At 43.3% G+C, this 25,347-nt stretch overlaps 1 protein-coding gene and 1 long non-coding RNA gene across 2 annotated transcripts in view; one reads left to right on the top strand and one right to left on the bottom strand.

Annotated features, from left to right (window-relative positions):
* Window positions 1–14,452, bottom strand: part of LOC127678715 (uncharacterized) — a 78,862-nt gene extending 64,410 nt beyond the window's left edge. The window contains exon 1 of the long non-coding RNA XR_007976621.1: window positions 14,364–14,452. This is a non-coding gene — a long non-coding RNA (uncharacterized LOC127678715). The remainder of the gene's footprint in view (window positions 1–14,363) is intronic.
* On the top strand, window positions 13,874–16,168 carry Gadd45a (growth arrest and DNA damage inducible alpha). The gene is made up of 4 exons (XM_052173870.1): window positions 13,874–14,077; window positions 14,168–14,269; window positions 14,384–14,621; window positions 15,510–16,168. The coding sequence occupies exons 1-4, from the start codon at window positions 14,034–14,036 to the stop codon at window positions 15,621–15,623; spliced, it is 498 nt and encodes a 165-aa protein (XP_052029830.1). The 5' UTR covers window positions 13,874–14,033; the 3' UTR covers window positions 15,624–16,168.
* Window positions 16,169–25,347: the final 9,179 nt, after the last annotated feature.

The following is a 25,347-nucleotide window of genomic DNA, read 5'->3' as shown; positions in this document are numbered from 1 at the left end:
ATGTGTTTTTGTGTTGGGGTGTTTGTGGGTGGAGGTGTTTATATATGGGAGTATTTATATATGAACATGCATGTGTGCATGTGTGTGTTATCTGAGTCTGCATAGAAACTTCTTGTAACAAGCTGTTTTGAAAGCCACCAAGATGACTCTGTAGGTAAAGGCATTTGACATGCAAGCCTGGTGACTTGAGTTCATCCCTGGAAAATAAATATGGCAAGAGCAAACTGATTCCACAAAGCTGACCTTAACCTTCATATTGATGCTATGTCATTCAGTTAAGTGTACACACATACATACAAACTGTTATGAACTAGACAGAGACTCAGTAAACTAGGTTATAAGGATTGAGAATTTAAGCCAGCTATGGGTCCTAGATTTTGTACTAAGATCCTATCTCAAAAACAAATAGTCAACCAAACAACAAAGTGTTTGTGTGTATATATGTGCACATATATATGACTTGACAAAAATGACCTAAGTAACTGTTCTGATAAGAACAGAAATTATTTATGGGAAGAGAGGCTATGTGAAATGACAGGCAGGAAGTCTTCTGACATGATCCAAGCATCTGCTTTACTAGCATATACCACTGTTAGGGTCAGAGCTTGATTTGGCCTTATCTCTTTACTGGGTTACACAAGTGTCTTTTGCTTCATGGAAGATAAATTTCATCTCAGAAAATATTTTAATCAAAAAAATTAATTACTTTGCTATTTTATATGTATGTGTGATTTGTCTGTGCATCATGTGTGTACATTGTTCCCAGAGACTGGAAGAGGGTGTCAGGATCCCTGAAACTGTTGTTAAAGACAATTGTGTGACATTTGTGGTGCTGCAAATTGAACCTGAGTCGTCACAGGATCAACAAGTGCTCTTAACTGCATCACAGGATCAACAAGTGCTCTTAACTGCTGAACTCTCTAGCCTTACTTTAAAATGTCTTAAGTAAAATTTGTTTATTAGGGAAAACATCAATAAAAATTGTGAAGAAAAAAAACCAGCATAACTTGTGATCTTGTGCTCAGAGGAGCACTGCTTACATTTTTACATGTGGCCATCCTATTATTTCTACATACATAGCATAGAGCTGGAATGAAAGTTGTATCTTAATTTTTTTTTTGTTTTCTGTTTTTTTGAATTTGGTTTTTTCTGAGACAGGGTTTCTCTGTATAGCCCTGGCTGTCCTGGAACTCACTCTGTAGACCAGGCTGGCCTCGAACTCAGAAATCTGCCTGCCTCTGCCTCCCAGAGTGCTGGGATTTCAGGCATGTGCCACTACCACCCGGCTTTTAATTTTTTTTAATAAACTCTGTACTAAGAGCATACATAAAAATTCTTTATAATTATCCCTTAAAGGATCAATTTGCTACATAGAGCAAGGGTTCTACATTTGTTTGGTGATATTTGGGGCCTATGCTACCCAGCATCCTTTGCAGCAGTGCATGTGGAATGTGAAATCACTTTCAAAAGAGCATCCTTGATTGAGACCTGAATCCTAGCTACCAGAGGAGCACAACCATAAGTCACTAGGCTGGGAGTAGACCATTTAGTTGATGAAGTGCATAAAGTATCGTCTCAGAATGTGCTCTTCTGTCATCCTCAGGTGGTTAAACCATTAGAAAACACAGCCCATGGTACACTGGACTTATTTTTTTTTTTAATTTGGGGAGACCTGCATCATTGCATCACTAGGTTGTCATGATCTACAACCTCAGAAACATGCCACAGCATGAGCTCATACAAGCAAAGCTCACATTTATATAAGGAGTTCAAAAATCACACTTAATTGAAGACTATATTTGAAGTCAACCAAGTGACAGACCACCTTTAGGACTTCTATTTCAAAAGTCCCATTGTCGTGATTGGGAGAAAGGCTCAGGGGGCAAAGTGCTCCAGTGTAAGTATCTGAGTTCAAAGCTTCAGCACCCATGTACAGCCAGATGTGGTAGCGAGCATCTCTGATCCCTGAAATGTAGGCAAAGAATCCACAGAGCCAGCTAACCTGGCACATGCAGCTGCAAACAAGAGATCCTGTTTCAAATAGGAGGGCAGGAGATTGACGTCAACATGCTCTCTGTGATCCACACGCATCTGTGCTCACACACATGATCATTAACACATTACGTGTAGTTCACTTAGCAAGAAGTGTTATAACTTGTGGGTAAATATTCTAGTGAGTCCTCTCTTGCCAATGATGGGAAACATTCGGACAGAATCATTTGAAAAGTAGAAAAGCAAGGGCCAGAAGCAAAGATCTGTGAGAAACAGAAATGTCTTCAGCTTTATACTTCTGGCAGACGATAAAAGGCATCTCTAATGACAGCAGCCAGATGGAGATCAAATGACAGCTGGGAGTTGATAATGGTCCCCAGCCCTCCGGCAGACAAGCACAGCATAGTGGCCAGGGGGTCAGATGGGTGGGGGTAAGGGGGTGAAGGGGTGAGGGGGTGAGGTGGGGGGGGGGGCGGGGGAAACGTGTTCCTGGCACGGCAGCCCAATTCCGGGAGCAACAGTATTAACCATGTGAGCCATGGCCAGTTCTGAGGTGCTGCCTGCCTGCCAGCCAGCTGCTACATTCCTCAACCATTTCAGCCTGGCCCTTTCGTCCTTTATACTCTGGCCTCTAGTTACTGGATACTGTCAGCTAATTAATGTCCCCTAAGGTGGGAGGGTCCAGATGTTGAGGCTGCAGTTGCTGGTTTGAAAGTTCACAAACACAGGAAGCCTTCAGAGGATGAAAGAAAACATACTGGCATTCTAAAGTGGATTTGGGGGAAGTCGTTGTTTGGTATATAAAGAGGCGCAGAAGAGAAATATTTTCATAACATCAAGGCCAACTCTTTAGCACACGGAAATACATCATTCCCATTGTCAAATCTCTCTTCATGAGGGCTTACTTCATCCAAGAAGGACCTTGCATATTGGTTGTAGCCTTGGCTGCACTGAAATTCAGAGGAGGTTTTCATCATAGTGGGTAGACTGGGAGGCCATCAATGACAGTGTAAAGGTTAGAGAAAATGCAAACAGATATAGTGCTTTATTGAGATGAAAGAAATCAGAACAAATACAGTTAAAAAGGCAACTATAAAGTGGTACCATATCATTAACAACGTATAACTATAAGTACTAAACAGACATATTGCCTCAGTTAATGCTGCTTCTTAAATATCATTTGTATGATTTTTATCCCTGAAAGAAGAATGTTTTTTTTTTTTCCTAATGCTGGAATTATAGGCATCTGCCATTGCATGGGTCTAGACACTCTTGAGTTTTGAATACTGTGCAAAGAAGCATATTATATTAGTTTAGAAGCTTGCTTATTGATAAAATCCTAGCAAAGAATAAAGGGGGAAATGTCGCCAAACCTGAGAAGAGCAGACAGCAGAGCCCTGGAGAGGACTGCCTGCCTTCAAGGCTCCTAGGAGCTCAAACCAAATGAGAACTGTGGCTGGATTCAAGGCCACGTGTGTATAGCTTTGGGTCACAGATGGGCGGGCGTGTTTTGGCAGTTTACATGTAATATATAAACCTAAACTTCTAAACCGGAGTAGAGGGTCCAGTTGCTAGGGATAATTAGAGACACGCCAAATTAACTGAACTTAATTCAGATGGTCATTAAACAAGAAGCCCACCTGGCCCCAGTCGTTTCCCCATCTGTTGTAGATGTTCTCCGATGCTTGAGTTCCTACCAGCTCCCAGGTGTGGCCTGTTTATGAGGACTCAGGGCCAAACTGTACACCACAGCATTTGGGAAGCAGTCAATGTGTTGAGGTTAATACAGCAAACTGCAAGAGAGAGAGCTTCGACGGAACTCTGGAGGTGAACTGGAAATTTTGAAAAATCAATAGCAAAGCTGTAGAAAATGTGTTTTGAAGTCTTAGACACATTCTTTGGAGATTTAATTTTTTTTTTCCGAGACAGGGTTTCTCTGTGTAGCCCTGGCTGTCCTGGAACTCACTCTGTAGACCAGACTGGCCTCGAACTCAGAAATCCGCCTGCCTCTGCCTCCCAAAGTGCTGGGATTACAGGCCACCACCGCCCGGCGGAGATTTAAATTTTAAGGCCAAAACACTGCCACTGTATCTGTCTGTCTGTCTGTCTCTGTATGCATACGTGTCTTTTTGTCTCTGTCTCTGTCTGTTGGTCTCTCTCAGTGGTAATAAGGGATGGCATGTTTCAGTGAATGCAGAAAATAACAGAATAACAAATGAATGAGTACAAAATATTAGAGCTGGACTGGACTTAGAGAACAGCTGTCTTATTTCCAGTTGTGCTCACAGCGTGTCTCGGGCTGTGGCTGGGCTGCATACATGTGTGTGGGCTGCATACATGTGTGTGGGCTGCATACATGTGTGTGGGCTGCATACATGTGCTGGGTAGAAACTGATGCCTACCGAGAGTCCCATTCCCTTTAGGCCACTACAGCCACACCTCTGCTCTGCCTGTGTGGGGCTGACGTCCATATTGTCTGGAGAGAATTCTGTTTTGTGGGTCTTTTTTTTTCTTTTTAGGTTTCATAACTATTTGGCAAATGAAAAAAACTGAGTGATGGAGCCAGCAAATAACCTGCATTACAGGACGTATTATCTAATGCACATCCTTGGAAGGACATCAAACTAGATTTATCATAGTTGGCTACACATACAAAGTAGCTACACAGATCTTAATTGTACAACATCACTTCAAAACGTCCTTAAATACAGACCAGGGATAAAATGTAAGCAATGAAATGAGTCTACAAGCAACTTCTCATGCACTTGTAGTGAGGCTGCTTACAATCAAGAGGACAACTTGTTCGCCCTTTGAGGCTCCGGCTGAAAAATCCTAGAAAATCCATGACTCGTTTGTGTTTGGTGGTCAGAAGTATTAACAAAACTATTTTTCATTCCTGGGCTCACTCCTGGGTCTTATAAGGAGCTGAACCAAAACATATGGAGAAAATCATGTATGTCATCACGAGAATGCTGTTAAACACTGTCCATCACTCTGCCACACACTGATATGGTTGGTGTGTGAAGCACAGAAGTGCTCACACAGGTCAGAGAGTCACAGTGTGTGAATGCTATCTTACAACGTAAGGTTTACTGCTTTCTTAAAAGCACTGAAGTTAGAGGGGTAAACGTTGAAATTGTAGTAAAGACTGCTCTAGCTTTCCTTTATTCTTCATTTCTTTTGTTTTCAATCTTCTGAAAATTGTTTGTTATCCTTATTTGCACTGCATCTTTAAACTCTCCCATCTAAAAAAAAGGACCTCCCTAAAACCTTTACAGAATCGGAGACTTCAGTGGTAGAATATAACAAAGATTCAGTCCCCAACACAAAAACAAACAAAAGACCCATAATCTGTTTATGCTACATTGAAAGAATAAGCCTTGAATTTGGCAATTAAGCACCTTTTTAACTTACTAAGTTTTAGAGTTCAGCGTAAGTTAGTAGAGATCACCGATCACTAGTTTATAAAACATACCAGTTGATGGCTTTTACAAAACAAACAACCTATTCAACAAACATTAGGGCAGCATGGAGGGAGTATGAAGAATAATGTGTAATAGTAGGCACAGCTTCTGTGCTTTAGCAAGGCCACAAGCAGAGTAGTGTTCCATCAAGACAGTTTCTACTTTGGTATGTACAAAAAGACCGGGTTACAGACCTAATTCTAGTTCATTTGCCATAACCTTAAATCCATACATACATCTTTTCAGCATAAGATCTGAGTTAAAAAAATGTTTAAGGGTCTACTGTATGTAAGGCACTGTTCTGGTCACTCAGAGATTGATCAGTGAACCAAACCCCCCTTTAGGGGGCTGAACAACCCTTTTATAGGAGTTGTATATAAGATATACATATATACCCTGCATATTAGCTAGATACATTGCGGTTTATAATAGTAAAATTATAGCAAAATTACAGTTGTGAAGTAACAACAAAATTAATTTTATGGTGAGGGGGGTGACCATCACAACCTGAGGAACTATATTTAAAAGTCGCAGCATTAGGAAGGTTGCAAACCACTGTTCTAACCACTGAACTATACTTGAGATGGCCAATAGAGGACAGTCAGGTAGACAAAGTTTTTAAGAAAGACAGATGTGTCAGAGGATGAGCGGTGATGTACTTAAAAAGACAGAGCACGACCTTTGCAGATCAGTTGTATCAGAGGGTGTAGTTTACACTTCTGGAGGTGAACAGGCCAGAGACCAGTGCATACATTCATCTTAGAGGGACTTAGCGGCGAGCACAAGAGAAGGTTGCCTGACGTTACAGTTTGAAGTAGAGCCAATAGTATTTACTGATAGAGTGGAAGAGGGCTGAGAGAGAAAGGAGCTGGAGGGAGGACTGGCGGTGCCAGCGACCACAGCAGGGACAGATTTAGAAGAACAAGAGGCTGGACAACTTTTGTCATCTGAAGTTCGAAATGCTTACTGATACAGATGAGTGAGCACACGGCTCAGCCGACCGCGCATACATTTGATAGTCACCGGAGTAGCAATATCAAGGCCATGAGCCTAGATGAGGTCATGAGAACCATGGGGACAGACAGAGAAGAGGTTCAAGGACAGAGCTGTTGAGAGGAAGAGGCAAACTTTGCAAAGAAGCTGATGTGGGAAGAGGATCATTTCTTTCAGGGAGGAAGTTCCCAGCCTGTAAGAGCAGGGGCAGACCTGCAACGGTCGGCTACCAAGGCACCCATCTTCTTCCCCTGAAGCCAACCTGTTGAATAGAGCCTCTCAAAACACTCCTGGGATGGATGCCTTCTGAGGCAAACTCTCGTTGAGAGGTAGGGAAATGGAGTGAGGGGAACCTTAAAGGCTCTAGTCCTCTTATTTTGACATGCTGACTGGCTGGTGAGATTTGAACATCTAGAAGCAACACAGGGCAGCTGGCCCAAACTGCCCACAACACCATGATTCCATTACTCTCTCTCCCCACCATCCCCATCTCCATGTAGCCTCGACTGACTCAGTGGCAGCCCTCCTATTTCTATCTCCTGAGTATGGGATTATAGGCATATGCCACCATGTCAAACTACCATGGTTCTTTATAGCAGAAAAGAGTTGCCATCGGATAAGTAATTCTTAAACTCCAAATTGGTGGAACTGGGAATATTGAACAGTTTTACATGGGAGGTAACGTATCATCCATGTTTAGTAGCTTAGATAAGAACTTTTGACATCAAGCCTGACAATCTGAGTTTGATCCCTAGAACCTATGTGGTGGGAGGACAGAACTCCTGAAAGTTGTCTGCTGACATTTCTACATGTGTGCCCATATGTGCACAAACATATCTCTCTCAATTTCTCTCTCTCACACTAGATATGCACACACACACACACACACACACACACACACACCACATACCATACACACAGCACACACAAATATCACACATACAAGTCATATACACATATATCACACACATCATACATACACACAAAGTAAAACAAATAAATGTTAAACAGTTTAAGAATTTTTAAAAAGATATATTTTATTTTTAATTATGTGAATGTAGGAGTACATATGTGTATGTGAGTGCAGGTGCCCCCAGAAGCATCAGATCCCTGTGGGTCTGGAATTATAGGCAGTTGTAAGTCATCAGATTTAGGAGTTGAGACCAAACTTGGGTCCTCTGAAAGAGCAGAGGAAATATTTCCTCTGAATAGTGCAGAGGAAAATGCAGGACGTAAGTAAGAGTCAGACAATAGAGCAAAGACTATGAACCACCATTCTGTAGACTCAATACAAGTATTGCAATTACAAAAAAAAAAAAAGTATTGCAATTACTAACCTTCAATTACTATAGTTACCTGCATCAGACTCTAGAAGATAAGTTCTATTAATAAGTCAAAGAACAGGGAGTGGGGAGGGCTCCCTGGGCGTCACCTTTTACTTATGAACCATTGCTAGTGATGGACTCTGGAAGATGGGGACCCTCTTTAGTTGTGCACCCACTGCTGAGACCACTGGCCTCCAAATTCATGGTCGAACAGACAGCCTTGGGTAATCTCAGTGGGTCACAAAACAAAGTAAATAACCATCAGTGTGAGACAGAAGATTTGTGGGAATAGTGTTGATGAGGTGATTGGCAGGTGGGGGATGCGAGTGGGCAATATGTGTTTTGTATATGTGTGAAACTGTCTAAGACATTTAATTAATAGATTAATAATAACAGTATGTAGTAGTACTAACAGTCTGGACACAGACCACTGGTCTCTTGCTCTAAGTCACAGCATGCTTAGATCAGTGTTGGTCAGGCCACATTGCCATCTAGAAGCCTGATGAGGAAGGATGCGTTTCTAAGCTTCCATAGGCTGTTAGAATAACTGCTTTCCTTGTTACTGCAGTTTGCTTCTTTCAAGCCAACAATGGAAAAATATATTCAGTCTCTCTTTAGAGAGGGTCCAGTTCTCTTCTAAAGACCTCACCTGCAGCTAACAATCCAGCCACTGTCCCCCACATGGTCTGTTCTGGGCCAAGGAGACATCTATCTAATCTGACTCCCAAGAACACAACATAGGCAGGCACACACATGAACGACTACATGTGCACACACCAACATGACCTTATCTGTCTGAGTCAGGGCTACACAGGAGAATTTCCCTTTCTTTCATTCAGAGTCAACTGCTTAGGACCTTAATTACACTTACAAAGTCCTTTCCTGTTTGCAACGGAATGTAAAACCCTATTTTCATATTTTATTAGTTAAAGCAAGTCAAGAGTTTTGCTCACACTCAGGAGTGGGCAGAGATCATTATGATCATATTGGACTTTTTCCCATTCCTGTGATGGGTCAAGAAACTAAACTTTCATGTTTCATTCTATCTTAGACACACTTCTCATGGCTGAAAGAAGAAAAATATACCTGACATAAAGAAGAAAAGAAAGAGTTGTTGTGGCTCAGAGTTTCAAACGCTCTGTTGACTGTGCCAGCTGGGAGGTCATCACGTGGGAACAAGAGACAGAGGGTGCCTAACCCTGGTGGGAAGGAGGCAAGAGAAAGGAAGGGACCCAGAACTAGGGCTATCCATCAGAAGCACATCCCCAGTTACCTACTTTTTCCAGCTAGGCACCAGCTCCTAACATTTCTGCTGCCGTCTAAAGTAGCACCATTAACTGCAGACTAAACCTTCGCTGTCCAAGCTTTGGAGGGGTGAAGGAGTGGGAGCAGGAGGCGGGGGAAGAGAGGGAAGGGGAGTGGTGTGAGAACTTTTCATATCCAAGCTACAAATTTAAAGGAAATACTGATCCTAAGGAAAGACACACTTATAACTGATGGTAAATCTTGTCTAAATAATGTTCTGAAACAAAAAATGGAGGTAAACTCACAGGTTTGCTTTAAAACAAACAAACAAACAAACAAACAAACAACAACAAAAAGCACAAACCAAAAAAGACTTAGAAGTTCTATGCAGATAAACAAGAGCAACAAGAAGTTGAAGCCTTGTGATTGTTTCACTTGGGGTTTCAGCTCTAGGCAGTAGACTGAGTTGACTCACACTGAAATAACAGGCTCCTTTCCTTCAGTAGCATTGGCTACTGTTTAAAAGAGGGAATCATACAATTTTGTATTATAGAACCAGTAAGAGGAATGTATGTATGATAAGAATGAGGATGATGTCACAAAATTTTAATATGCAAAACATCAAAATAATTTAATAATTGTCTAATACCTACTTCCCCTTGAGTACTAGATATAACCATTTAAAGATTTTATAAATATAATTAAAATGTCATTCTAGTTCTCTATACTTCAATACCTGGGACTACCTGGAGTAGTTTTAAAATGACATTAGGAAGGTATGATGCTGCATACCTGTAATTCCAGCACTCAGGAGGCTGAGGCAGGAGGATTGAGAGCTTGAGACTCTGGCAGAAACAAACAAAATTGTAACTGTGCTGTTTAGTTTTTTGTTAATTTGCCACAAACTAGCGCCATCTGAGAGGACGGAACCTCAATTGAGACATTGCTTCTGTAAGATTGAGCTGCAGGTAAGTCTGTAGCATATTTTCTTAATTAGTGACTTATGTGGGAGGGTCCAGCCCACTGTAAGAGGTGCTATCCCTGGCACCTCTGCTGGTCACAGGTTCTACACTCAGAGGGCTGTCTAGCCAAGCCATGGGGAACAGGACAGTAACAGCGCCCGTCCTGCCCTGGGCTCTGCAGCAGCTCCTGCCTCCAGGCTCCTGCCTGATGTGACTTCCTGCCTTGGCTTCTCCACCAATGAACTGTGATTCAGGATATATAAACCAAATAAACTGTTTCCTCCCCAAGTTGCTATGGTATTTTTATCACAGCAAAAGAAATTTTATCTAAATCAATAACTTTACATATTGGAGTTGTTATGTGAACTATAAACGTCTATCACCTTAATCCCGGTCCCTCATATACAACTGCAATCAAGCAGGGAAGCTGGATGCGGTTCCTCCTTCCAACTCTAACTCCCACAGAAGACAATCACTGATGATACATTCCAGGTAGACTCAGCAATGAGGTAATGTGACACAAGCTTGTCTGAGTCAGAATGGATGACATGAATATTTTTTGAATACCAGAAGACTCTTTCAAGACTTGGATAAAATGCCTTTTTATAAGGCTAAGCACAGCATGAAGTATAGTTTGTTAGGGATAAATACTCAACTTTTACTACGTTATACACATTTTAAACTTCAAACAATTGTCTTTACTGGGGCACTATAGTATTATGTTTCATCTGAATTGGCATAAATAGCACATGGTTCTACTGTCCCACAGATTCCATTTAGATGAGAAATTATGGGACTTTCAGCATAACTAGCTGATGACAGTGAATACCATCTTGTCCTAAAATCCAGTTGAAACATAGGTGTGATGCAATTCTTGGTTGTCAACTTCACTATATCTGGAATTATCTAAAATTCAAAAATAGAGGATATCCCAGTGAGAATTTTTTGCTTAATTTGAAATAGGAAGATCCATTTCTAATCCAGATCCTGAGGCAGGAAGACATACTTCTTTAATCTGGATCTTGAGGTGACAAGGCACACTTCTTTAATGTTGGTCTTGAGGTGGGAAAGTCACACCTTTAATCTGGGCCACTCCTTGTGTTGGAAGCTTATGTGGAGAAAGGAAGCATTGCTCGTTGCCTGCCTTGCTAGCAAGTCTATTCCTTCACAGCCATCAGTGCGATTTCAGAAGACCAGCTGAGACATCTAGCCTCATGGGGTGAACAACTTCTGATTCTCGGAATTTCTGTTCATAGCCAGCCATTGTTGGATTAGTTGGACTATAGACTGCCTGTAAGTCAACCTAATAAATCCCCTTTGTGTGTGTGTGTGTGTGTATACATATACATATGCATACATATATATTCATTTTATATGTTCCACTACTCCTAAGAACCCTGTTTAATACATTGGATTAGATTGGATTAGATCATGGAGTCTTTGTAGAGAAAGGACCAGAAATTGTTCAGGGCTTGAGTGTTTGAATTGATGTTAAAGTTGAGTTTTCTGAGCTTTCATGTACAGGACTGTAGGGTCATGAAGTGTTGATTAATTCTCAGGTTCTTTTCAACTCATGACACCCACTGTACTACTGAAAGTAGGAATTGTGCTTGGTGTTGAGGATACAAAGCTGATGAAGTCATAGTCTCTGCTGTCACATGATCCTCTAATTCTTGGTCAGCTTGTATCCTTCCAGAGAACTTTTAAGAAGTGTCTAATGGGCAGAACCCTGGAGTTCTAGGGAACACAGTTCATTAGTCTCCAAATTATGACTCGGATCAATTTGGGTAATTTTGGTTTCATAAAGCTAAACATGCTTAAGTGCCAGTTACCTGTCTTATTCCTGCAGCAAAATTAAGAAAGGAAGGGTTCATTCCTGAGTACAGTCCATCCTGGGGAAGGCTTGACAGCCAGAGTTGGGGTGTCCTCGGTTAGGAATGAACCAGGAATGCCCAGGCTTAGTGTAGCTGTTTTCCTTTTCACATGCAGTGAAGGCTCCAAGCCCATGGAATGGTTTTATGCACCCTAATCTAGATGATCTGGTGTTTCAGTGATGATTCTAGATCACCATTAAGGTAATGATCACTGTTAACCATCACAATTGAAGCCTAAACTTCAATATTGAAATTTTGTTCCTGTTGCTGTTTTGCAGGGCTAGAGATCAAATTCTGAGCCTGGGCCTGGAACACGCTAGGCAACTGCTCTACCACTGAGCTAGAATCCCAGGTCCATGGTAGAGGAATTCATAGTCTCTCCCTCTCCCTTATTTATTTATTATTTATTTATATATTTATTTATTTTTATTTGAGTGCTCTAACTACACATACACCTGCATTCCAGAGGAGGGCATCAGATCTCATTGGGAATTGAACTCAGGACCTCTGGAAGGACAGCCAGTGTGCTTCGCTGCTGAGCCATCTCTCCAGCCCCGAGGAATTCTTTAACAGGCATAGCCCTTTAAAGATTGAAGGCATAAGTATGAGGTTTACAAGCACTCAGTGTAAGTCATATACTGACACTTATATTGTCTCTTGGGGACATCTCCAATAAGTGAATTTGAAAACCAACCTATCCATTTCCCATTAAGTTGAGATTAAGAGAATTTGAAAATATTTTGTCCACAAGAATAAAAACTTAAGGATGCAAAACTCACATGTACCTCTGCAAAATTTACTTCTGTAACGGTAAGCTGCCCAGTGACCTCAGTATAAGCACTGTTAGGAATGTAAACCTATGGGCAGCAGTTTCACCACTCTCTGTGACTAGTAGGTTCAGGCAATGCTTTTGTGTTTATTGAATTAGCTCATAAAACAAAGGGAGTTTTGAGCTATCCAGTAAAATTTTGCATTAAAAATTGTTTTTAATTTATAACTCCGGCTTGCAGTTTTGAAGGTTTGCCTTTTACCTATAAGTTGTTATTATCTCAAAGGTGAAATTTTAGCACATGGCTAGAATGTACTACAGTTACAGCTTCACGATTCAGCGACAGTAATTCAGAATGAGATCATGGACAGTAAAGGCAGTGTCATACTCGTCTGCCTTTGATGGGAAGCTCACGGAACATCATGAGCACCTCGAATTTAGACTGTGGCATCTCTGAGTTTCACAGAAACTGTCTCTTAGCTCTTGATCAGAGGAGCCTTTTTCAGGAAAGATTTTAAGAACGGTGGTTTTGGCTCATTAAACTTGTGATCACCAGCTCCCCGCCTTACATGGAGTGGGCAGAAATTTCATCAGCTTTTTGTAGAAAAGATTCCAACTTGGTACTGTGCCATCACTACATACAAATGTGCTGAGATTTTTCTCCCTGGAGTTTCAAATTCTCGCAGCCAACCAAAACCAAATCAAACCAGCCATCAGGGCACCGAAAGAGCACTACTGGGAATAAGCAGCTTTATCTGAAACTTGCATATAAACACTTCTGAAGCAAGCTTTGCCTGGTATGTCTGGACACTTAAATATATGCTTACTAACATCAAGACTGAAGCACATTAATCCCTGGAAATGAATTTTAAAAAGCAGCCCTTTAACACAAAGGACACGAAATGACAATCAAAAGATGTCCACAACCAGAAAAACAATTGACAGACTGTTTCAGTCAGCGCTGAGGACAGCCGAACCACTGCAAAGCCCTCCGCACCAGATGGCTCCACAAACTACCTAGAGCTGGCTGAGGACCCCACCAACCGGGTTTTAGCACCACCTTCGTCCCGCGGGCTCCCTCCCGTGTAGCTCCGCCCACTTCCGCTCAACTCTGCCTAGTTGGGTGGAGCGAGGGTCGGAGTGTCAAGGTCTGCTAATTTGCATAACCCAATGGCCTAACTGCATGCAAATGAGGCTGGACGTGGTTGGCTGAGGGCTAGCCCCATATCTCCGGACTCCGGCCCTTTGTCCTCCAGTGGCCCCGAGGCAGCTGAGTGCGGTTCCCCGGCGAGGCTGGGCGAGAAGCCGGAGGGAGCGGAGAAGGGCGGGTGGGAGCGAGCGCAGAGCCGGCGCGCACTGTGGGGGCCAGGAGCAGCCCGCGCGCCGCGTGAGGGACTCGCACTTGCAATATGACTTTGGAGGAATTCTCGGCTGCAGAGCAGAAGACTGAAAGGTAAGTGTGCCTGCGGACTCGGTGGCCGCCGCCCCTCCAGCCTCGGCGGCCGGGCACTCGGCTGACCCGCTCTCGCCCTGCCGTCCGCAGGATGGACACGGTGGGCGATGCCCTGGAGGAAGTGCTCAGCAAGGCTCGGAGTCAGCGCACTATTACCGTCGGCGTGTACGAGGCTGCCAAGCTGCTTAACGTGTAAGTGGCCCCGGCCGCCCGCGTCCCCGCTCGCCCACCCATCCGCCTCTCCCCCGCGCACCCCCGCGCTCCCCCCCGGAGCGTATGCACTCACCGCTGTCCCGCTGCCCGCAGAGACCCCGACAACGTGGTATTGTGCCTGCTGGCTGCGGACGAAGACGACGACCGGGACGTGGCTCTGCAGATCCATTTCACCCTCATCCGTGCGTTCTGCTGCGAGAACGACATCAACATCCTGCGGGTCAGCAACCCGGGTCGGCTAGCAGAGCTGCTGCTACTGGAGAACGACGCGGGCCCGGCGGAGAGCGGGGGTGCCGCGCAGACCCCGGACCTGCACTGTGTGCTGGTGACGGTAAGAGACCCGGGGCTGCAGCCCAGAGTCTGCTGGGGTGGACCTTGTCCGAGCTAGCCGGACGCCGATCTCGCGGGGGTTCTGATATGGAATGGAGCGTGTCTAAGCTCGTGGGTGGCCTCCAGCGGCGGAAGATATCTCTGTGAGTCAGCAGGCTGCCGGCTACCCCTGCCTACCTCTGCTCTACCTCGCGTGACTAATTCTTTGAGCAGAACAGATTAGATAAAGCCAAATAAATTCCCGGTTCACCCTTCATTAAGAAGTCATCTTCATTCTTCATTTGCTGTCAAAGCTAAAGATAGAAGTGGTGTGGGAGACAGACCTTAGTAATCCCCTGGGTATAGATACTCTGAAGTGTACGGAGTGGAGTTCTTTTCTTTGCTGCCCTTGAGTTTGTTAAAACGAGCCCTCTCCACGCTCCTCCCCACCGCTTAAAAATGTGTGGCGGGTGGATAGTGTTTTCAGAAAGTGCAGTTTTGCTCTTCTGGGGTTCTTTTGTTTTTGTACTTCTGACTTGTGTAGGGAAGTGGCAGTCTGAATGTTGAGGCCAGTGAAAAGTGCTATTCATCGTCAGGGAAGATAAGAGTCCGGCTGCCTGCCCTGCAGTTCTCACCGTGCACACAGCCTGAGAATGTTTTTCAGGAGTATTTACTTATGACCCCCACTAGGGTACATGCTTGGAAGGGCGGGCTTAAGAATGATAACCTCATGCAAACTGGAGTAGTTAATATGCAAAACTCTGTAGTTCAGTGTGCATTACAGGTGTTTAGACTTTGCCAAATGCTGTTTAGCAGAATGTTCGGGGTTTGACCCTTTCACAAGTAGTACAATTAGTAGCAGAAGCTGATTATTTTCTGGGGAAGTAATTTTTTCTAAATCTGTTCTCAGAACCCACATTCATCACAATGGAAGGATCCTGCCTTAAGTCAACTTATTTGTTTTTGCCGGGAAAGTCGCTACATGGATCAGTGGGTGCCCGTGATTAATCTCCCCGAACGGTGATGGCATCCGAATGGAAATAACTGAACCAAATTGCACTGAAGTTTTGAAATACCTTTGTAGTTACTCAAGCAGTCGCTCCCCACGCTGATGCAAGGATTACAGAAACTGATGTCAAGGGGCTGAGTTCAACTGCACGAGGGCTCAGAGATGACTTTGCCGAGGGAGAGAGAGGCGAGCCTGAGGAAGAAAGCCGAGAGGAAACAGAAATCCAAGTCAAAAGGGACAAAAACTACAAAGAACTGTGCAAAAGAAAACTGCTAATTTAGGATGGCCAGGTTACATTCAAATAAGCCAAATATTGCTTTGTTGAAACTTTAAATGTGTAGCAATAGTGTTGAGTATTTTTTTGGTCTTTTATGCCCTCAAATAAAAGGAAAGTGAAAAGGATTAATCATATTTTCAAGCCACAGTTTAATGTATTTTGATGAGATGTTAAATTCTCAGAAGTTTTATTATAAATCGTACTAAGTTATTTTATGATGTGAAAGGTTATTTATGATAAAGTTTTTGAAGCACATTATCTAAAATAAACTGGTATGGAATAATTGTGTTATTTCTCAATGTGTGGTTTGTGTTTTACAACATTACCGGACATATTGCTTTATTTTACACTAGGCAGAAAGATGGGGGATTGTAGAAAGTTTGGGCAAGGGAAAAGGGAAAATGTAGATTCACCTTGCAAAGTTTTGAATTGCAGTGAATTATTTAAACGCTATAATTAATTGCATGCAAAATGTGGAAGCAGAGAGGAGGGTTACCAAAGCTGCTTGAAGATGAGTTAAGCTTTTACTGAGGAAAAAACATTTTATTGGTGGCCTAAGAAATGAGTCTAATTTCTCTAGGTGGAGAGAGAGGGAAAAGAAAGGATATTGCTAACAGCTACCAACGTTAGTGCAGTGGTGGAGGCCTGAAAGATCAGAGCCTGCAGAGAGACCTGCAGGGGTGCCTCTGGGTGCCTCTGGTGTAAGTAGATAAGGGAGAGAGGGTTAGAAAGGTGGAGGTTTGGCTCAGACGCTCTGACAGGAGTTCTTACATCACCATTATGTATTCGAGCTTCTCTCTGTGAACTTGGCACAGTCCGCAGAAGGAAGTGACACAGTCAGTGTTGTAGGTAGCTAACACAGGGAGGTACCGGGCAGCTAATAGGATGAAAGGCTCGTACAGTACTAGTAAGGTAGAACTGGGACAGGTTTTGTCATGTGTGTAGCCTCTTTCCAGAGCATTTCCACTCCTGCTGTGAGGGGTCTGGTTAGGTCAGGGAAGAAGTGTCAGAGAAAAAGGAAGGAAAAAAAAAAAAAAAGACTTAAGTAGAAGAAGCCTTTCTACTGTCTGGTTAGAAAGCACCTGGTAATTAGCAGGCCCATGTGGGCGGAGCCAGGAGCCAAGGAAAGCAAAAGCCAAGCTGGAGAAAAGCCTGGTGGAGCTGAGCTGTAGTCTCTGCTGTTTGCAGTGCTCCCTCCCCCCCCCCTCTCTCTCATCTTCCCTCTCTCTCTTTGGAGCTCCTTGGGCCTCTACGGTTTGCCAGCCTTCTTGTGACCATCACAGCAGAAGCAGCAACCAAGCCCTTAAGCTACTGCCCTTCTTGCCTAGGCCCATGAGCCTTCTGGTTTTCTACTCTTAGGAATGTGGATTTCTAGGCCTTATTTCGTCTTTTGCTTTAGGCCAATGTGTAATCTCAAACAACTGGAATAACAACATTTACTTTTTATATTAGCAGGAGATTTAAGAGCAATTCCTTACGAGCAAGACCTTTAGCCTTCCCACCAGAGGCTGGTTCCGTTTGTGTCCACAACTGTTGTATTTCATGAACTAAGTTAAACCACGCAGGACAAGTGGAGAAAAGCCGCTGTTTGCTGGGAGGGAAGGGCATGGGTGCATCAGGCCTCCCCTGTTCTCACTTATCCACATGTAGAATGAAGAGCACATTATCCAGCCTACAGAGTTGCCTTTTAGAGCTTTGTCATCTCTTAGAAGGGTGAACTAATATCTGATCCATAGATATATCCATATAGTAGGTGATGAGGTAATATTTGTTAAATAAATGAATGATTAGAAATTGTAAACCCGAGGCTTCAGCTTCAGTGATAGCGCATGTATGAGATCCTGCAATATCTCTGGCCCTGGGAAAAATAATTACTCCCTAGTACATGGTATTTGCTCGGATCATAGCAACAGGAGAATATTGAAGGCCTTACAGAGATGTTACTTATCATACATATTATTAAAAAGGAGTTTGAGTCACTTAAATCCCAGTGCTTAGTGATATGAAGTAGTGGGATACAACCTTAAGATTACTCCAGTTCTTGAAAATGCTCAACAATAAGTGCAGGTAGGTTTTCTTTTGATTTTTGTTTTATTGTTCTTTCATAAGACAACTCAAACATGAGTTAGAAAAAATATGAGCCATTGGCTTAGTAGGCCTGACAGCCTGAGTTTGATCTCTGAGACGTCAGGGAGAAGAAGAGACTGGATTTCTCAAACTTGTCTGACCACACAAGTGCATGACATGTACACATGCACCCACACACACACACACACATATGCATGCACATACACACACACACACACACACCTATATACCATACCACATTAATAAAATTCATAAAAAGGTAAATCTATGAAAAAGTTAAGTATAAATAAAGTATGCCTCTAACTTATCCTAGTATTTAGTTAATTGCTTTAAAAATTATTAAACAAGGTTGGGGCAGGAGGATTACTTTGAGTTTAAGGCCACTGGGCTACCTAGTACCCACCTGTCCTGCTATCCTCTTAAAAACACAAAAGCAAACAACTGACTTCCTTACATGCACCAAGAACAAAGACTTTACACACCTGCTGAGATGTGCTGTTTGCTGAAAAGTGGAAAATACCTATTTTTCCACAGGTGACTTCACAGATTCAATATTGCTTCTGCTTTGCCTGGTTAGTCTGGGTCTTCAGTGAGTTAGAGCTTTGTAATGAAAAGAGTCCATGTAAGTAACCTTTTATAATAAACTATTCCATAAGCTAAAATAAAAGGTGCTATTTGTAGGAAACTAGAAACTTGTAGAGTATGCTTTATGACCTTACTATAACCTTCACCCTTAAAAAAAAAAAAATTGTATTCTTGCCACATAGGAAGAGGTCTGTTTTCTTCAAGAACAAAGCTTGATAGCACTGAAACAAGACAAAGCCAGGATCCCTCAAACTAGAAGCTGAATTTTACTTTTCCTTTAAACAATTTTTACATGAACACAAGAACTTTGAAAAAGTAGTCGGAAACTACCAAGAGCTATTTAGTGAGGTTTACTGTGGTCATTAGACCAGGCTGAAAAAGACACTTTGGCCTCAGGGAGCTCACAGTCTAATGAAACAGAAATCACATTGATAGGGCCTAAAGTAGAGTCCAGCAACAAAAGGCATAAAGGACTATTGTGGAAGTTTGAAGGGGAGAAGTTTCCTGAGGGCATATAGACAGAACTGAGGAAAGGGTTATAAGTTCTTTGATTAGAGTTAGCATTGTATTTTGCAGACAACATAAAAATGCTCGGCTGATGGACTGTGTACAATTCTGCTAGATGCTGCAGAGACCGGAGATGCAGCCTGTGGGACCTCTTGGCACCAAAAAGTTTATAATTTGTAAGAAAGTCAAGCAAGTTTTTATAATAGGTTTATTGGATGTCTGTCATGTACATAGTACTATGTCCCAGGGCTATAAAAGCAACAGTGACTTACCTTCAAGGATGTGCCTAGTTTGGTGTGTGTGTGTGTGTGTCCCTACCTTGACACTGGGAGAATAGGGAGGCACCCAACACCTAAGGATTCCTGAGCTGGAGACAGGTCACTAAAGTCAAACCATTTGCCAGGGAAAGTGAAGTGCTTTGTTGCAGGACGAGCTCAGGTGATAGGGTTGACATTCTTCTTGATGAAGGAGCTCTCTGCATGTTGGGGACATACCAAGATAGCTTCGAGCCAAGTACTTTACCAACTACAATTCGCCAACACTCACAACAGTCCTAGAGCAGTGGGTTTGGTTACTGTCCTCATGCTGCTTAGAAAAAGACTAATTTGCCCAGGAGCAAATTGTTAATGAGTGGCAAAGCCAGGGCAGATGAGGTCTACTGGACAGAAGGTGATGAGGCAGGAAAGACAGAAGGCACCAAACCTTGTCTGAAAGGCAAGCTTTGACCCACTCACTTTATGATGGAAAGCTCTTTAAAAATAACTGGGAGAGTTGGGGTTGTGTAACTATGCTGAGAGGAATGAAGACATTCTAATGTAAGACTGCCCTTCCCTTTGGCTATCTTACTACTGAGACAATGGACCCCAAGGAACTGGAATTCCCCTGGGAGTCTCACGCTGTGAAGAAAGGAGCTGGCGCTGCCAGCCTGCAGGGGGGCTTTGTCCCACAGCGCTGAATACCAGGACAGACCTGGAGGCTGGAGCCGCGACAATGAGTGATGTGTCAGTGATAGGGAGGGCCACCCCTTGACCAGGACTGCACATTTCTTGTCCTCAATTTAAATCTAAGCCTCATGCCAGGAATTAGGAGGAGGAGGAGGAGGAGGAGGAGGAAGAGGTCATTAAACCTCTTATTTGTTCCTTTTCCGGATTCGATGTGAATCTCTTTTGCTGCATTTCACTATTGTCTCTAATTTCCGATTGAGGCTCCATGGCTGAGTCCAGCTTGTTAGGACCAGAACAGCTCCAGGAACACTGGCGCTGTAGTTCAGTGGTAGAGTGCAATGGGGGAGGGGGGCAGGAATATCTATGCATATATAAATTGTATATATATTTGCGTAGCACAACTGGGAAGTTAGAAAGTGCAGTCAATTGAAATTTTGTTTACACAATAGTTAACAATGCAAAAAAAAAAAATCAGGCAAAACACTTAAACATGGGCAAAGTTCTAGTGTCTCTTGAAAGTTTCCTTCTGATTACTACCAATTAGGTAAATTAGTTAAAATGAAGGCAACAATGCCCTGGACATTCAGATCCCAGAGGCATTGCTACCAGTTTCCAGGTATTGCTACCAGGGGAGTTGCCGGAAGTGCTCACTTTATCGCTAATCTATCTGTTTACCAAGTGCTCACTTTAGCTCTTCCCCTCTCATTTGGGCTAACAGAACACTTTTGTTAAAAATCCATGGTTAGTACCTGTAATTCTGGTGACTGAGGTAGGAGGATTGCTACAAAGCCAGACAAACATCCAGGGCTGAGCAGCCGCTGCATGCCAAGTGCTGTGCTAGAGCTTGCTTCCGACGAGTGATCCCATGTGGTTTCCACAAAAGACAACTCTCAGATCAGTGTGCTACCAAGGCAAGCTTGGCCAACAGCCCCAATCATACCCCTCCCTCTGCCTGTGCAGTGTGATGGTCAGAAAGTCTTCCAGGAAAGGGTGATGCCTGACCTGAGTCACAAGTCTTAATTGGGATTCTGTTAGGAGGAAGGGTGGATCTCCCTTAGTGCTGTTTACCCAGGTTTACTATTAAGGGACTAGAGACAGGTAAAGGCACGAAAAGGCAGAGACACACTGAGGACTTTCTTTGCATGCCAGGCACAGCAGCATGGACTTTGCTCTCCAGACAGTGAGGTGACTCAGGATTATTTATGTTTGTTTATTTATTGGTAGAATTTTGGGTAAACCTTGAACTCAGTATTGTAGCCAAGGCTAATCTTGAACTCCTGATCCTCCTATCTCAGTTCCAAGTGTTGGGATTACAGGTAAGTGCTATCACTATCACATCTGGCTTGAGGATTTTTACACACACACACACACACACACACACACACACACACACACACACCACCCAGAAAAAAAAAGATTCAAATCTGAATGTTTTCTAGTTCTTTCCTCTCAGGTAGATTAAGGTCTCCAGCGAGCTGGGTCTCACAGGCTTGCCTGGCAGAGGACTAGTTAGAGTCCCTGCTGGCCTTATTCCTTGCCTTGCACTTTTAGTCCTTTGATAGTCTTCACCCCAGCCTCAGGGTAGACATGTCGTGTACTTGTCTTATCCTCTTGACCATGGTTTGGGGATAGCGAAGGTAGCTTTTCAGCCAGAGATCTCAGAATTTTTTCTGGTGCTACATGGTCAATAGACACTTGAATCACAGCCGCCTACTCCAGGGATACAGAAGAGGCTGGAGAGCAGAGCTCTGAGTTTAGACCTGAGGGTAAGCCCAGGGATTTTCAGTGATGTGCTTGAACCAATTTCATTTGCAGCTAAAAGTAAGTAAATAGTAGCAGCTTTAATGGAACAACTGTGACAGTCCCAAGTAAATCAAGACAAACTCCACTGTCAACTCAGTGCAGCAATGTTTCAGAAAAACGAAGAAACCAGGGCATGGGTCTGAGACATATCTGGGAGTCAAGTAGGCATAAGCTGGTTATCAGTTTGAGGAATGAGAATGTCTCTTGGGCTTTCAGATCAGGCAACTTATGTGTAACAGTGCTACCAACTGAACTTTGGGGAGGGGAGAGTTTAGCCTTGGATTTATAGTTCGGGTCCTAATATGTGTGTTTAAACATGTCCAGTCCAGGGTTGTCAAGATGGATTAAGATTAAGAGCACTGGCTGCTCTTTCAGAGGGCCTGGGATCAGTTTCTAGCACCACAGGACAGCTCACAATCATCTGAAACTCCAGTCCCAGGGGATCGGACACTGTGTTCTGACCTCTGTGGGCACTATATACATTTATAGCCAGGCAAACCTCTCATACACATAACATAAAAAGAAGTAAATCCGTAAAGATAATGTCCAGTAGGACAGACACAGACACAATAGGACATTCCTATTGAGGAAGCAGAGCCAGGGGGATCACAGGAGCCCCACAGTTCTAGACCAATCATGGTTAACAGTGACACTCACCTCAGAACAAAAGAAAAAACCCAAGACCCAAAACAGAACAAAACTCAGGTTGGTGTGTTGGTGCAGACCCATGACGCCAGCACAGGGGCACAAAGGGGACACAGGTCCAACCTGAGCCATACAACTTAAGTTCTAGGCCGGCAAGATCCTGTCTCAAAGCTCCATGCACAAAGACAAAAGTACTCTTAACGGGCCAGAAAAATGAAAACAAAAACAAAAAATCCCAAACCATCCAGCTTTTACCATGAAGAGTTGGTGTGATCTCCCAAGGAAAACAGCCAAAGTCAGAGAAGCCTCTGGGGGTCACAGAACACAAATCTGTGGCTGTGGAGGAAAGCAAGAGTCAGGCTCAGGAGGTGGAAGAGCAGGGGAAAGTCTGAGGTCACAGAGGACAGTGGTGTAAGAGAGTGGTCACACTGTTAGCAAGGTCTGAGGCAGTGATGGACTGCCTCACTGAACCTGGAAACTGTTGTGTGTGTGATCAGCTCCATTCTACCAGTGGTAGTAGTAAAAGCCAAGTTGTAGTCCCCTGGGAGGTGGGACAAGGAGCCAAAAGTCATTCACTGGAAAGCTTTGCTCAAGGGGGAAAGACCCAAGCCTCCGGAGTGTGGCTTTGACTGGGGCCTCTCTTCATACTAGTCTGCTAAGATAGAACTAGTCCTACAAATCTGTGCAGCCACAGGTAACTTCTCCACCAAGACCTTTTAAACCATGCACCAAAATAAAGTCTTTCTCCTTTAAAACTGCTCTGTCCCCGTCAAGAAGCAATGCGTCTACAATCCTTCCCCTATTCTTCACCGAGAAGGCTCTACTCATCCTTCAAAGTCCAACAGATACTTTGCCTTCTCCCCAAGACTGTTGCCAATTCCTCCAGGCATAGCAAGAGCAATACAGCTTTTGCCAAGCTGGGTAGTAATTGATCTTTCCATCCTACTGCCCATTCACCATTATTTCCAAACAAACTCTGATGCAACTGACCTGCCTGGGGCGATGGGGAATGAAGAAACCATAGACACGTGTACAGAAATGCTGGGGCTAGGTGGGCCATGCTCCCAGATGGAGATGCACTGGAAAACTCAGGGTGTTTCTTGTGTGTGTGTGTGTGTGTGTGTGTGTGTGTGTGTGTGTGTGTGCGCGCGTGTTTGCTGGTTAGCTAATCTGGATAAGAGGTCTATGTAGAGAAGCAGTCTCAGGCTACAGTCATTTGGAGGAGGCCGCTCTGCACATAGTATCAACATCCATCCTGGTATCAGGGAAAGCCTTGCCACGTCCATGTGTTCGAGACACTGAAGTCCTTAGCATGGCCATGCTCATGCTAATAATACACATTCGCTCAGTACTTCACCTGCTCCCTGCAAACTCTCTTTTGTCTTTCTGGAATTTATCCAAGAGTATATCTTCCATTGTGCTACTTTCCTGGTAAATAAGTCAATGAAAGCCAAAGGCCTTGTCGTTCACATGTGACTTACCATAAGAAAGATCTTTGAAGAACTTCTCTTAACTCTATTACCGTAGACAATTAAAACTGAAATGCCTTTCTGCAATTAATTTTTCCTTAAAAAATTTCTTCAGTCCTGGTGACAAGTCCATCACTGAAAATAGTAAGCAGCGACTCTTCAAACATCTCTAATTATACACCATGAACCCATTCTTCTCAGCCTCCCTGTTCTGAACTCTGCTTCTTTCCAATTTTCTTTCTTACCCCAGTACAGAGGGAATGCAGACTCCCATTACCACAAATTATTCAGTCAACGTTCCCACATTTGGGGAAATAGCAAGGGTCAGCACATCCAGAGTGCCATGGATAAGCCTGGCCCTGGGGAAATCACCTTGGTGATTGTGCAAACTAGTTTTATGACTTGACACTAGCTGGAATAATTTTGGAAGAGGGAACAGTAATTGAGAAAATGTCCCTACCAGATTGGCCTGTGTACAAGCTGGTAGTTCATTTTAATTGATGACTGATGGGGGAGGACCCAGCTCAATGTGGGTGGTGTCTCCACCCCACCCCTTAGTGGTGGTGATGAGTTTCTAGGTTATACAAGAAAGCAAGCTGAGCAAACCAGTACCCAGCACTCCTCCAGGGCCTCTGCATCAGCTCCTGCCTCCAGGTTCTTGCTGGGTTTGAGTTTCTTCCCTGACTTCAGTTAGTGATGGACTGTGATACAGAACAAGCTGAAATAAACCCTTTCCTCTCACATTGTTTTTGGTCATGCTACTTATCACAGCAATGGAAACCTAAGACAGTGATCATGGCAAAATTCAATTTTCATGATGAAATTCAAAGCTACAGGAAAATGTTAGGCATTGCTTAGCCTGAATTCTTTTTATTGGACAAGAAAACAAAACCAGAGATCCTAGCTCTCCTGTGCTGGGATATTAAACTAGCAACCAGGTGGGAGACTGGATAGTTCAATAGGCCCTCCTCTGTGGTCAAACAAGACTGGAAGATATTACAAGGAAAACTGAACAGTCCAAAAATGTTGTTATAGCATATTTATAATCATTTTACTATGTTACTGTTATTCAACTGACTGTGCCCAATTTAAAATTAAACTTTATCATAACTATGTACATACAAGAAAAGGCTGTCTGCGTAGCACTTGCACTATCGTGGTTTTGCGTGACCACTGGCAGCATTTAGAATGTATCTCCTGTGGACTGGAAACAAGAGTGAGGAGCAAACAGGACTATGTGGTTTTTCTATGTAAATCAAACCATAAGAATTTTAATTTGTTTCTCCCTTTGTATGTGTTTAACTTCAGACAAAAAACAGTAGCTATTTCCTGGACTTGCTGTGAGTTTAAGTTAATTAATAGAAGCAAAATACTACAAATAGTACCTAATCATAGTACTTACCTGGAATAGGCCATCCTTT

This window comes from Apodemus sylvaticus, chromosome 2 (genome assembly GCF_947179515.1).
Source record: "Apodemus sylvaticus chromosome 2, mApoSyl1.1, whole genome shotgun sequence".
NCBI lineage: Eukaryota > Metazoa > Chordata > Mammalia > Rodentia > Muridae > Apodemus > Apodemus sylvaticus.
This window is presented reverse-complemented; position numbering and strand designations above follow the sequence as displayed.

Coding starts and splice junctions, on each gene's coding strand:
- Gadd45a (XM_052173870.1), top strand. CDS start 14,034: ATGACTTTGGAGGAATTCTCGGCTGCAGAGCAGAAGACTGAAAG. Junction 14,078..14,167: donor GCAGAGCAGAAGACTGAAAG/GTAAGTGTGCCT, acceptor TGCCGTCCGCAG/GATGGACACGGTGGGCGATG. Junction 14,270..14,383: donor GCTGCCAAGCTGCTTAACGT/GTAAGTGGCCCC, acceptor CGCTGCCCGCAG/AGACCCCGACAACGTGGTAT.